This window comes from Poecilia reticulata, linkage group LG21 (assembly GCF_000633615.1).
Source record: "Poecilia reticulata strain Guanapo linkage group LG21, Guppy_female_1.0+MT, whole genome shotgun sequence".
NCBI classification, from domain to species: domain Eukaryota; kingdom Metazoa; phylum Chordata; class Actinopteri; order Cyprinodontiformes; family Poeciliidae; genus Poecilia; species Poecilia reticulata.
In genome coordinates this window covers 11,985,511-11,998,737 of record NC_024351.1, presented here as the reverse complement: position 1 = coordinate 11,998,737, position 13,227 = coordinate 11,985,511, and the positions used below count along the sequence as shown (strand labels likewise).

Sequence of the window (13,227 nt, the reverse complement as noted above, 5' to 3'; positions counted from 1 at the left end):
CACACACACACACACACACACACACACACACACACACACACACACACACACACACACACACACACACACTTTGATGTTCAGATAAAACAGGGTACCGCAGATGATTTGGAAATCTGCAGCACAAACACTGTGACTCACACACGTTATGTATACGGCACATTTGCACCACAGCTACAGCTTTTACACAACTGCAACTCAAATATCTTTCCAATCACCCCATCGTATTACTTTATTTCATGAATCATGCTTTCTGCCGCTTTTACTTACATTTTTATCCGTATTGGAGCAAAAACTGTTTCACTATATTGTGCTTTTAACCTGAATAATTCCTATTAGATAAGACATTTAACTCTTGAATACAAACCAGTTTTAGTTTTTTCTACCAATCTGAACTTGTGGGAGGGGCTGCAAACTAAATTTAGTTATTTATTTTCCCCTTTTTTCTTAATAATGATCAACTATATTCACCTTAAGCTTCATTTCCTTTAGGACACAATAAATCAAATCAGGGCCACTCACTGAAGAGTTGAGGCTATAAGTATTTAGTCATTACAATACATGACAATGTTTCACGCTTTAAAGAATTAAACCACATTTTTTGTATACAGGAACCTTGAAAAACCCATCTAAATGCTTGAATGGAAGCTTTTTGTAAAAATCATCACTTGTTACAGCCTGAAACTCTAATACTCATTTCTGTTATCCAAGAGGGAACATTGGCTTCCGCCAAGTAAACTAATCCTCTTAGGAAATTGCCAATACTATTAAATTCAAAGGGTAAAAGAAGGCCTGGTATTCCAGCCCAGAATTTATTTCTAATTCAGAAAGGAGAACACACGAGTCTCTGACAAATACAGTCAGTCTTCAGTCAATTTAACAATCCTCCTTTACAAAAAAAGACATCTATTAAGAATGTTTCTGTATATAATAAAGGAGGTGGAAAAAACAGTATACATACTGTGTTTGGGGCAGCAGTAAATTTCTAAGTCAAAATGAAATATCTGGGTTTATTTGAGTCAGCAATGACAATCCCCAGAGGGAGAATGTACCATTATTTCAGTCTTTAATGTTAGCTTATTGACACTTTGGCTATTTGTCTTTAAGACAAAATGCAATATATGAGTTTGATCCATCAAAACTATAACCTCACAGTTTATAAATTCTGTGCACATTTCCACAGATTTTTGGATCTCATAACCATTAACACATAAAATTCTTACATCTAGTGCATATTACACAACACCTTACAAAAAAAGGAACAGAACAGCTCATATACAGCTGCTGCTAAATGTAGTTATTTCCACTTTCCTGTCAATTCAATCCACGCGAGAGGGAAAATCCATAATACACCATCATATTGTCTTGGTGTGCAAGTCCGACTACAACAAAAGGGTTCCTTGTAAAATAAGTGGAGGAAGTGAAACTGAAAAATACCCCCAATTTGGTAGGGAAATGACAGCCTAAATGTGCAAGTGGATTAGATGAAAAACAGAAGCTCAGAAACAGACAAAAGTTGTCATACAACTGAAATATCCCTAGAAGGAATTTGTGGTCAATACGCCATGAAGTGGAGGTTTGTGCTGGGATGAATTAATGAGCCTGATTCCAGTTATCCTTAGCCAGTGCCCCATACAACAGAGATAGGACTGTACAGAGAGCAGATGGCCACTAAGGGACACAATGGGCAGCTCAGTAGCTCTACAGCGTACCAGTGACTTCACTTCCAGAATATCTTCATCAAAACGAACCCAAAAACTTCCAGTGTCGAGCCTTCACAAGGATTCTTAGAAATGTGGGTAGCACAGGGTTAGACCTGAGGTAACAATTTCAACAATGAACAACTCTAAGAAACTAGAGCTGGGAGACATGAAAAAAAAAAAAAAAACATACAAAAAGGGATAAACATCACCCCCTCACTACAGTTTTATCGTCTGAGGTCACAGCAAGACGTACCAAGATTTCCAACTGATCTTTGCTCGAGCCAAACACAAAATTAATTGTGCTCTGAACTCCTGTAGACCTGAGAGAAGGCGCGAGAGCACAGACCTTTGAGGAAGGCTCAACAGCCACTGAGGCGATAAAAGCTTTGCTGCTTTCAGTTGACTGTTTTATAACCTCAGCAGATCGTTTATTTATTTCCAGACAACAAGAAAAACACTACTGAATATAACAGGGAATATTTCTCATAAAGTCAACAAAAATGCTAAGAAGCACAAGAAATGTGTGTTTGAGCTCACACAAAAAAGATCTAGGCAATGTATTGTAATCCTGGCTTCCAATCACTTGAGATTGCACCGGATGAATCCCAGCGGGAAATAGCCAAGGCATCCGACACTCAAGTGAGTGCTCTCTTCCTCCCTAGAGCTCGTCCTTTCCATAGCATAAAGGTGAAAAAAAAAGCGTGTTTCATCATCTGCACCTCCTTCTCTTGAGACCAATTTGCCCTTGAGGAGACATTTCCCTGGGAATTCTCTAGGAAAAATCTGGAATGGAACTGACAGATTATATACGAGTGTACAAGATGCATGATAATTAGGTTGCCTGGATTTGTGCATTTTGGCATGTCCAAAAGAAAGGATGGATCTTAACTGGGTCACATCTGGCCCAGTTAAATGGAGGGGAAGGATTTGGAAAGCCGTGTTTACCTTGCGCGACGCGTGGATGTCGAAGAAGGGCTTGTTCCGGACGCTGAAGGGCTCCTTGGCTTTGTCGATCTGTCCGAGCTTCATTTTTTCCTGACGTGGAGAAATTATTTCCTTTTCTATGCACAGGAGTCGAATGTTGAAATCACACTGGCCAACAGGTTGTCCCTGAAAAACACACAACAAAAACACATTTCGATTTTAAAGTGACACTCATTTAAATGGTCTATTTTCTTTGTTTTCTTTCTCTCTCTTTACACTGAGATGAAAAATTACGATCTTGTTCAGAAGTCTTAGTGTGAACATGATGAGTAGCTAATGCTGAAAACTGAACAGTACATCGAATATCAGTCTGCAGTAAATATCTGTTTGTGATAAACTAGTTTAGGATATCTTTAAAGTGATAACTGGTATTTGGATGGACTCCACCTGGCTTGATGCATCTTTAGCAGATAGGTCGTTAAAACTCATACATCAGTGGGGACAGTGTTTATTGCAAATGACTAAAAGCGGCAGGAAAATTGGGCAAATCGTAATCAACATCCATACTGCAGTTTTCATCATTAAATCAAATGCTGCATCAAATAGTTTCCTGATACTCTGTAGCCTTTATGAGCAGTTTCCAGAAGTACGCAGTAAAACTCCTTTAATTTATCACATTCCACTACAAACGGCTTCTTTGTGACGACGATGAGACCTTCCACATATCGCAGCAAAGACCCGCTGCTGTCCTGCACAAATAATCCTACTGTCCTCTCAAACAGACATGGCCACCGAGGCAGAACAAAGGTGAAATGAAACCCATCTGGTGGAGCCACGCATTGTTGCCACACAGAGCAGCAGAAAGCCTGAATTTCTGTCGCTGGTTATAAATAACAAGGTTTGAGCGGAAAATTTGAACATATAACGACAAACATGGCAACGTATTTATTTCAGTGTTAACTGGTGCAGAAAAGGTGCAATGAATCCAGCCTGTCTGCTGCAAAGCGTCGACAGACTGTTGCTGCCATTCATCTATTTCTGAATTAGCATAGTGGTTCAATAAAACCGACTCAGACTCCAACAACAACAAAAAAAATGGATGTCAACCTGTTGAAAACAAACGTCATCCATAACCACTTTGACTTTTAATTCTCACAAGTTATAAGGAAGATTCAAACTCCAAATAAAATGGATTTTATTTCTTGAATTTTTTGAAAAGAAAAATAGAAAGAAAGCAGCTGAAATCTTTGATACACCTCAAAATTATTTTAAATTATTCTGTTACATGTTTTTAATCCTAGAGAAAATGTCTTTTAAAAGAAGACGGACCCTTAAAAAAACAGACAAAAACAGTAAGAGTAACTGTTAAAGTGATAACTTGCATTTATCCAGTTATCATTTTAATGTTTAGCAGAATAAAACAATTTTAATGAAGAAATTGTGATGAAAGCAATACATTTTCTTTGTGAGAGTCTATATAAAAAAGTCTATGGTTTTAATTCCTTTTAAATATATAACTGCATCTAAAACATTTTCATTTGATGTTTGCTGATTAAATATTGAAGACATTCCCACCAAAGCAAGAATTATTTATTTTTTTAAAGTTAAAGTAATGGAATAAAATGTGTTTTGTCTGTGATCTGCAATGGGATTTCTTGGGGGGTATTTTGTATAATATTGTCCAAAATGACTAATGGAAAACAATTATGTATCATTAATCTTCCATGAATGTTGTCACAGGAAATAATAAATATAGCCCTACAGAAAATTCATTATCTTCAAAATGAAAAGGGGTTTAAACGTCTTACGACCAAAATTATAAAATGATGTGGAACAATTGCACTTTTACGGCTATTAAACCAATGTATTGCTAATCAATACTCTCTGATGTGTATTGACAGGTTCTGCGCTGGAAAGTGTGAATTGCAGGCATTAGTATTCTGCTCCAACTCTGTGGTAAAAGGTCATTTCTTTTCTCAAGAGGATTATATTGACTTTAGATGGGAAGAAAAAAACCCAGTTTTCCTCCAGTTGGATGTGGACAGAAATAGCTGATGATTAGCTGGAATTAGATGTTATTACAAGCCTGCAAAGCCGTGAGCTTTACAGACATTAAGCAGGAAAAAACCCAAATAATCTCATAGAATATCAATTTAAATAAACTGATCTCAGTAGGCAGGTAGTCTGCATTTTAATAAGCATGTATATTTACTTTTACAAATGTACAGCTTACACATACATAACAAGAAAGCAAAAAGGAAAGAAAAGGTGTAAAAGTGGTGCTACCCTTTTGGTCTCTGATTCTTGCGAAAATAAAATTTAGATGCAAAAATTTCCTGCATCGACTGATAAAAGAAAGTTTCTGAGAAACATAATAAATGGTAATAATCTCTACGCAACAGATTTTTTTTAATTTTGCAAATCTAAATCTTAAGTAAAACCTTTGAGATACACTTTTGCCCATTTATTTTCCTATAAGAAATTCACAAATGTTGCAAAAAATGCACTTAAATTGCCCAGCTTTTGGTCCAAATGAGCTATTGTGGCATCGCTGTAACTAGCTAACATCTGTGTTTGTAAAGGTAGAAGTGTAATTAACATTTTGAAAAGTAACAGTGATATAGAGTGTGGATTAGTCTGGATTAAACAGCAGGATTATTGCCTAGAAATTAAGGCAATAATTTGACAATACAACCAGGCACTAAGTATAGAAACGTGAGGAATCTGGAAATAAATATGCAACAATTTATAATCCACAATTTCTATTTTGTATCATTGCATCTGCTAGATAATAAATAGACAAATGTTGAGATCGTAACATTTTGATATCAAGAACCATGTCTTCATGATCTTTATTTAATTTTAGACGGTTTTGACAATGCTGCTTATCAATATACAAGTCATTTTAGAAAGTTTTCATAGAGAAATCTTTTTAGTATAGAAATCATAACTTGCTTGTTTTTCCACACAGGGTGACAGCAGTAACACTACTTTCTCCTGGAGCAACAGCTGGTATCATGTCCCACACATTTAGCACCATCTGTCAGCTGTGTCATCAGGAAAGGACAAGATGTAAGTGTGGCTGATTCAAGGCTTGTGTTGTCCATGCCAGCTCAGGAGGAAAACACAGCAAAGGAAAAATCTTGTTAGGGAAACGTCACTGGGGACAGAAGCTCGGTTTTAGTAGTCAAATCACAGCGACATCTTAATTTATCCGTTTCTGTTGTGATTCTGAGGACCGAATGTGTCTGTTTGGGAGAATATAAATACATTAGGAATTCATAGTGTGGTTTCACAATCATCACTGATTTGAGAAGCACTGAGGAAGTGTTTGACAAGAATATTATTTACTATTTCTGGAAGTGTAGCAATGATTGACATAGTGAATACAAATCTACTCAGACATTCTTTCATCGGCTCTGATATTGATTCCACACATCCCCTCTGGAAACTCGGCACTGACATACATACATGCTGTTTGAATTAGACCTTCTTTGTACAAGTCATTCCCTTGAATGTATAGATGATCATTTACAGATGTGCCAAAACAATAAAGATGAGGATAAGGTCACACGCAGAAACTTTCCCAGTGCTGTGATACAATAAATCAAAACCTAATTTAAATGATTTATATAACAAATGTTTCCATCTAAAACAATCAATCAAGTCATAGTGAATGGTGTTTTCACACCTTAATAGTCTGGTAGACTAACTTACATTATTTGTTACACTTTCAGCTGGTGCGATTCACTTTCACTCTGCCTCGTGTCAAATGAGCTAAACCCTAAAGAAAACAGTTCCTCCCCTTTGCCAGTTGTGGCGATGCACCGACAACCACTGAAGGAAACAACACAAACACCTATGAAAAAGACACCGAGCAAAACTTCCTTCATCAGGAAATGTAAACAAAAATGAAGTGAAGTCAGACTTTTTTTTTTTTTTTTTAAGATTACGACTGATACAAAAACAAAGAACGAGCAAGAACTGATTTAATTTGAGACTGTTAACTTAGTTAATGGGTAGGTGGTGAACTGCAGTTAAAATTTATTAATAGCCTCACAGATTTAAATGAGAAGTAATCTTTTAATTTTATGGAAATGTTTCTACTGACTGAGTTGACCTTTTAAAGTAAAAGACTTGGAGCTCATCACCAAAAGACCAAAATGCCTGTGGAAGCATTTTTTGCTAAGAGCTGACTAGCAATTGAAACAAGAGTTTGTTTGATATAATGCTAAAGAAGATGTTTCCCCATTGATTATTGAAAGGGTACAAATAATTTTTATTTCATGAAATGTAAATGAAAATTTAAACTATGCTTCCTTTACTGTGAAAGTTATAAAAGGTCTTTAAACTGCCTAATGAATATTTAATAAACAAAAGCAATTAAAAGAAACAATGAAAAAAATATGTGTATTGCTAAATTGAACCTTATTTTTCTGAAACAAACTTTGTCTAGGTTTTCAATTTAAAACAAACTTATTTGATTATTGAAAATACTTTTTACGCCAAAATCCAGAGGTGTGAATAATTTTGTTCTCAGCTGTAAAGATGAGACGTTTCAAGACTTGGAGAGGTTTTTCACTGGTGACTCACTGCAAAAAGGCTATTCATATTTTGCAATGAGTCACCAGTAAAATTAACAGTAAAAACTTGTAAAAAGCGTGTCAGCAAACTTGAAGATTGGACTGGTATTATTATATCAGCAAAGAGCAGTTCAGAATTTAATAAATGTAAATAAAATATAACCCTTGTATTAATTTCCAAATCCTAATCCTACATGACATGAAGTGGACAGAAAAGTTCTGTTAGTCAAATCCCAGTTTACATATTTGAAACGCCTTTTTTGGAGAAAGCTTGTCAAAGATAAAAAGTGGGAAAAAACTGGACATAAAGAAACTAAATGCATAAGAGAAAAAAAAAAAAAAAAGAACCACAATAAGTAGCAGAACCAAAAATAAAAGCTGCTTCAGTGCGAGTTTGGGGAGGAGAAAGGATTAACTGGAAAGCAGCAGGGAATGAAAATAAGTGACAGTGCTGGGAATTCTGTTTTCCATGTTTTTAGATAAACAGCAGCCCACACTGATGACCAGAATCAACACTGGGACCAATCAACAATATGCTGCCTCCCATAAGATGTTCTTTACAAAAATATGTAGACTTTTTGACCATTCCAGGCAAAAAAAAAAAGCAATTACAGACTCACAGCAACTCCCAACCTGCTTTCCGTCTAAAAGCAATATTTTGCGGTATTAAGACAGACTTTCAAAAATGTATTTACACAATTATTCTTCCATGGGAGAGTTTTAACGCAGATAACAGGTTTTTCTTTTTCTAGGATGATGGTTAAAATAAGCTGGGTAGAAAAAAAAAAGGCAGCAGTTTTAAGAATTCCACTTTATCTTCCCTCTAAGTCTAAAGCGCATAAATCAATAAGTGAGCACCTTCCTCCAAGGCAATAAATAAGAAGAAGCAGACGATTAACGTGAGCTTTTAAATTTTTTTATGCTGGGAAAATTAAAGTCTGAACCAGACCTTGAAAACATCAACTGCCTGCAGTTTTATTCTTCCACCTTCCACCTGTGTCTGTAGGGAACAATTGGTATCTCTCTCCCTGGCACGGGATGACAGATTTGTGTAAAAAAAAAAAAAATTAAACTAGCAGGTCATAGTTAGAGATTTATGAGTGGTCTATCTAGTTACACAACCAGAGATCCTGAGGTGTGATTCTGCTTTTCTATGAGTCACTGCAGTATTGGGTAGGGCTGCCTACGTCTTAAGAGGCTTTTTCTCCTTTTTGAAACAAACTCACAAATAGCCCATCCTTGCCTCATCAGTATGTCTGCAGATAGCTACCAGTTTCAGACGGTATAGAAATCTCTAACCGTTTCTGATTTATCACCATTCTTTGTTTACTTCAAACACCTTGTTACATTCTTAGTAAATGCAGCACATAAATAAAGGACTGCGGCACTAATGTCATAACATCAGGATGTTTACTTACATGCAAAGAAGAATGATTACCAAATCATCATGGAAGTGTGATCGTTCCACTAAAAATAACATAATTCCTTTCATAAATCTCCAAAACTACACCCTGTCGCTAAACATCCAAATGAAATTCAAACACTGGTGTCATAATAACCAGCGACATGCAGACAAAAAAGCCTGGCCGCTAACGCTGCGGCCATTTTGCCTCGTCATGAGGAAGAAAATAGATTGTTCCACCAGAAGAGGCAATAACCTGGATATTCCTGGTAGTTACAGAAGACTCCCTCATCCATTTTCTAGACCTGTTTTACCATCTACATCTTTGGTTTCTTCAAAGCTAAAATCTTATTTGCCATTTCAAGAATCAAACGGTTTTAGTTTCTATGATTTGAGGGCTTGTCTCGTCAGCCTAGGCGACCAGCAGCTCTAGATAATTCAATTACTCTGTTTTTTCAAAGTTAATACTTTTGCCACCATCAAATAAGATCATTTTAACAAGACAATATTCAAAGCCTGGTCTCTGTGCGGCACTAAATTAGTTTTAGTGTGTTTTTCTTGACAGCATAATTAAATCTAATCGACAATTGCTTAAAAAAAAAAGAGATAAACAGTAATTCAATTTATTATTGACTTGGATGCTTAAAATCAATGTGTCGATAGAGGTTAACAGCCATTTTCTTACAGTACCAAGAGTAAGCCCAACAAAAGACAAACAGTCAACTGGACAAATAAATAAGCAACAGAAACAGTGCAGGATGAATATTCCTCAACTTTTAAAATTTAAATACAAAAAACACAGACTGGAAGAATGAAAATACCAGGAAAACTCTGGAAAAAATCTAGAACCTATCCAGAGAAATTCAGATTTCTTGAAAAGGTGACACTCTTGCCACCGGAACAGCTTTAAGAAAAAGGTAATTTGTTTTTCTTTTTTAATTTTAAAGAAGTTCATTTCTGGAGTTAGCATAAGGAAGAAGAGAAGAACAGCAGTTAAGCCGCCCATTTACAATTTGTGAATAAACGATGACCTTAAAAACAATAGCTTTAAAAGGTAACAAGTGCTAAGAGTAATAATAGGACACAATCATTTTGAATGTCAAACTTCAGTCTGTGCCATTTCCTCTTCAATAAAATATTGTTCCAGCATTGAACAGGGAATAGGAACTGGATTATGTATTAGCTTTTATTACAATCAAAGGTTTATAACACAAAAAAACAAAGTATGTGGTGAGACAGAGAGAGGAAAAGTCTTTAATTTAACTGCCCAGAGAAATAATGTAGCAAACCTCAGCCAGTCTTCCAAGCAGAAGTAACACGAACTGATTCCAGTAAAGTCCTCCTTAACAGATGACACCACAGTCATGTTGTCATTTGCTCTCCTTTCTGTCCAATTGTTAATCTAGCTGATCCAATTATCTTGTCCAATTTTGCACCTAAAGCAAAATTACTTCAGCAGCTTGAGAAATAATGAGGTCAATCAAAGTGTCAGAATGTGGGCGATGATCAAGTCCAAAACACCAGCTTTCAACAGCGTTTTAAAAAAAAAAAAAAAAAAGGGGGAAACATATGTAATTTCTGTTGTCTTGTCAGCTCCCCCATTGCGGGGGAGCTGACAGTGACTGACAACCTGAAAAAGTTTTTTTTTTAAAACTATGTCTTTTAGTACTCTAGAGATAGAACAGCAACAGAAAACACATTTGGTGTGAGAGGGTGACAATCAGGGTTAATCAGATTGCTACAGTGGATCGTAAATACTGGAATGGTTGACAAATAAGAAAGTATAGATCGCTGACTTGGATGAAACTCAACTTTAAGGTGTCAGGAATACTTTCTTCACAGCAAATAAAGTCCAGCTAAAACATATATTTACCCCTTTACAGGTCCTCTTCTGTTTTTGCTTATTTTGTCTTCCTTAAATGTTTCAGATCACTGTACAAATGCTCATATTAGACACATGTGAAGGAGCTTTGCCCCTTTTTTCTTGCAAAATTCTTTGATTTCAGCCACAATGGACCACTTTCAAGATTAAATGGCTTGTTTAAAAGGTCAGTTATATTTGAAGGCCAAAGCAGCTCCATCAGAGTTTAGTGCAGAATCCAAAGAAACTCCCAAATCATTATTTGGGAGTTTCTTTATTAGATGGACTTGCTGGTGTGTTTTGGCTCACTGCCCTAAATGAAACATAACCAAAGTGAGTGTGAGCTCAAGATCATAAACAGATACAGGGTAGATATCCTCCTTTGGTACAGCGCAAACTTCCTGGTTCCATCAATTTTAAGTTTTCCACCTCCTGAAGCAGAAAAGCAGTCTCATAACAACAAACTACCAAAGTGTTTGACTATATTTAATCAGGGATGTTCTATTTATGTTATTTCTTGATTCTGTAAGTGTTGCATTAATAATGCCTGTGGTTGTTGATGAAATTGAACCAAAGATATGTGTCAAATCAAAGTTAATTAGTTATTTATGAAGGGAGGCCATCATATTTGCACAAGAGCCCTGCTGGTTTGGGTATTTTGTTTCTCCTTCATTGAAGAAAATTATTTATTTGTTAAGTTTTTGATGCTAGAATTTTGCTCGATAGTCTGAATCATTTAAACATAACTTTAAAAAGTCTAATTTAAATCAACAAGGGTGCAAATACTTTTACACAGCAGTGCAGAATCACTGAACGCAGCGAATGAAGGCATCCATATCCAGAAGCAAACTGACGGCCAGCTTTTCAAGGAGTCATTTTAGGGCAGGAGTCAAACTGGTGTCGTCTTCCTGCAGCTGCATTACTCACCTCTCTCAGGACCGGCCCAGAGTGCCGAGACACGGCCAAACAGATAATGGTTAAGGCCAATAATGGCAAGGAAGAATCAATATAACAGCGCTTTACTGATGGCTCGGTGGGAGTCCCATGGAAATGCTAACCCCTCCACCATCCTGCAGCCATTCCTCTCACCGCTGGAGCTTTCATTGAGCCGACTTGCTCATGTGATTCCTCGGATCGATAGAGAAAAAAGGAGATGACAGCAAAACATGATGGCTACCTCCTCCACCCTTTATCTCGAGGTGTTCATTGAGTTCTCTGAAAGGAGGATTGCAAAGGTTTGCCAAGGTCACAATGCGAGCTCAGCAAGTTGACTGAGCAGGATCCAGTCTGAGTTTACAGTTCAGGAGACTGAGGACAATTAACCAGTGATATGGTTTGTTCTCAAGCTGCTAAAATTGTACAGCTATAAGTAATAGAAGAGTGGAAACCGTTTTAAATTAAAGGAATGTTTGTTATGCATAAGTGCACTCACATTATACAACGAATAATTATATTGTAATTCAAACACTGATGATTCTGACATGCAAAGAAAAGAAAATTGAAATTTATTTCAGATGAATACTAAAAAGACTTTGATGATACATTTTCAGAATGGTTTCGGCACAGTTCTTCCACCGTACCAAGGGAAAGTCTGGCATAAATTGCAAATGCTCATTTTTTCCACATTCTGTGACATTATAATAACCTTCACTGCGTCTTATTGTAGTTTTCATGTGATGGGCCAACTAATAATAACCCACAAGTATAAACCAAAACAAACAACTGATAAAATGTGGTGAGTATCTGCATCCAGCTCCCATTAGTGAATACTTTGTAAAACCAACTTTTGCCTTAATTACATCTTAATAACAATTACAGCTTGTTGTAACGTGAGAAAATTACAGCAGCATCAATATTTTTGCAAGGAGCTCTCTCTCTGTGTGTGTGTGTGTGTGTGTGTGTGTGTGTGTGTGTGTGTGTGTGTGTGTGTGTGTGTGTGTGTGTGTGTGTGTGTGTGTGTGTGCGTGTGTGTGAGAACAGCATAGTTATGTTATCCACCTCATGCTGCAGATTAAGAAAGCTACCCTCTCTAAACAAATACTTAGAGCATGGACGCTGCACTGCCTGCTATATGGGAATTTAATTCTTCAGGATTAATTTATGTCTCTTCTTGACAAACTGATGAAACCCATGTTGCAATAATTCAACATTTCACAAGCTTTTAACTGCAGACGAAAAACCCAAAAGAGCATGAGCTCCTTTGTTTTAAAAAGGGGAAAAAGGCAATTAAAGAGTTCCCTCCAATGTGGTCTAACACTTTAACCTTGAACATTTCCAGGGGTAGGAGGTCACTCCTCTGAAAAGTGCAGTGTACTCACATTGAATTTGATGATGTCATATATCAAGTAGCGAGGAACTGGCTGACCATTCACCTTGTCGATGATCATCTCCTGTGGAAATAAGGATAAAAGACAAAATCATGATTCAAATTCCTCAAAATAACATTTTATGATAGAGAGGAGTCTTCAAACTGCGAGCAATTGTATTGTCACAACACTGTAAAAGTCGTGTTGACTCAAGTTCTGCAGGATGACACTGGAATCTGAGCGCTCCCCGGAGGACGGACATTCAGGGAAGGGGAGGCCTGCAGCAATGTCAAGGAAAGAGGGTAATGGGGGAGGTGTGTATGTGCGTGCGTGCGTGTGTGCGTACGTGCGTGCGTGTGTGTGTGTGCATCTATGGTTAAAACTGTAAGGTAAGAGTCTGGTGAAGAAGACCATTACGCAGAAATAGACCGCTCATTTATTATACAAAGCT

At 36.8% G+C, this 13,227-nt stretch overlaps 1 protein-coding gene across 1 annotated transcript in view; it reads right to left on the bottom strand.

Moving 5' to 3' along the window:
- rngtt (RNA guanylyltransferase and 5'-phosphatase) overlaps positions 1-13,227 on the bottom strand; it is an 88,245-nt gene that overhangs the window by 45,085 nt on the left and 29,933 nt on the right. The window contains exons 10-11 of the mRNA XM_008397448.2: positions 12,789-12,860; positions 2,646-2,810 (exon numbers count right to left, since the gene is read on the bottom strand). Coding sequence (XP_008395670.1) covers positions 2,646-2,810; positions 12,789-12,860 — 237 coding nt within the window. The remainder of the gene's footprint in view (positions 1-2,645; positions 2,811-12,788; positions 12,861-13,227) is intronic.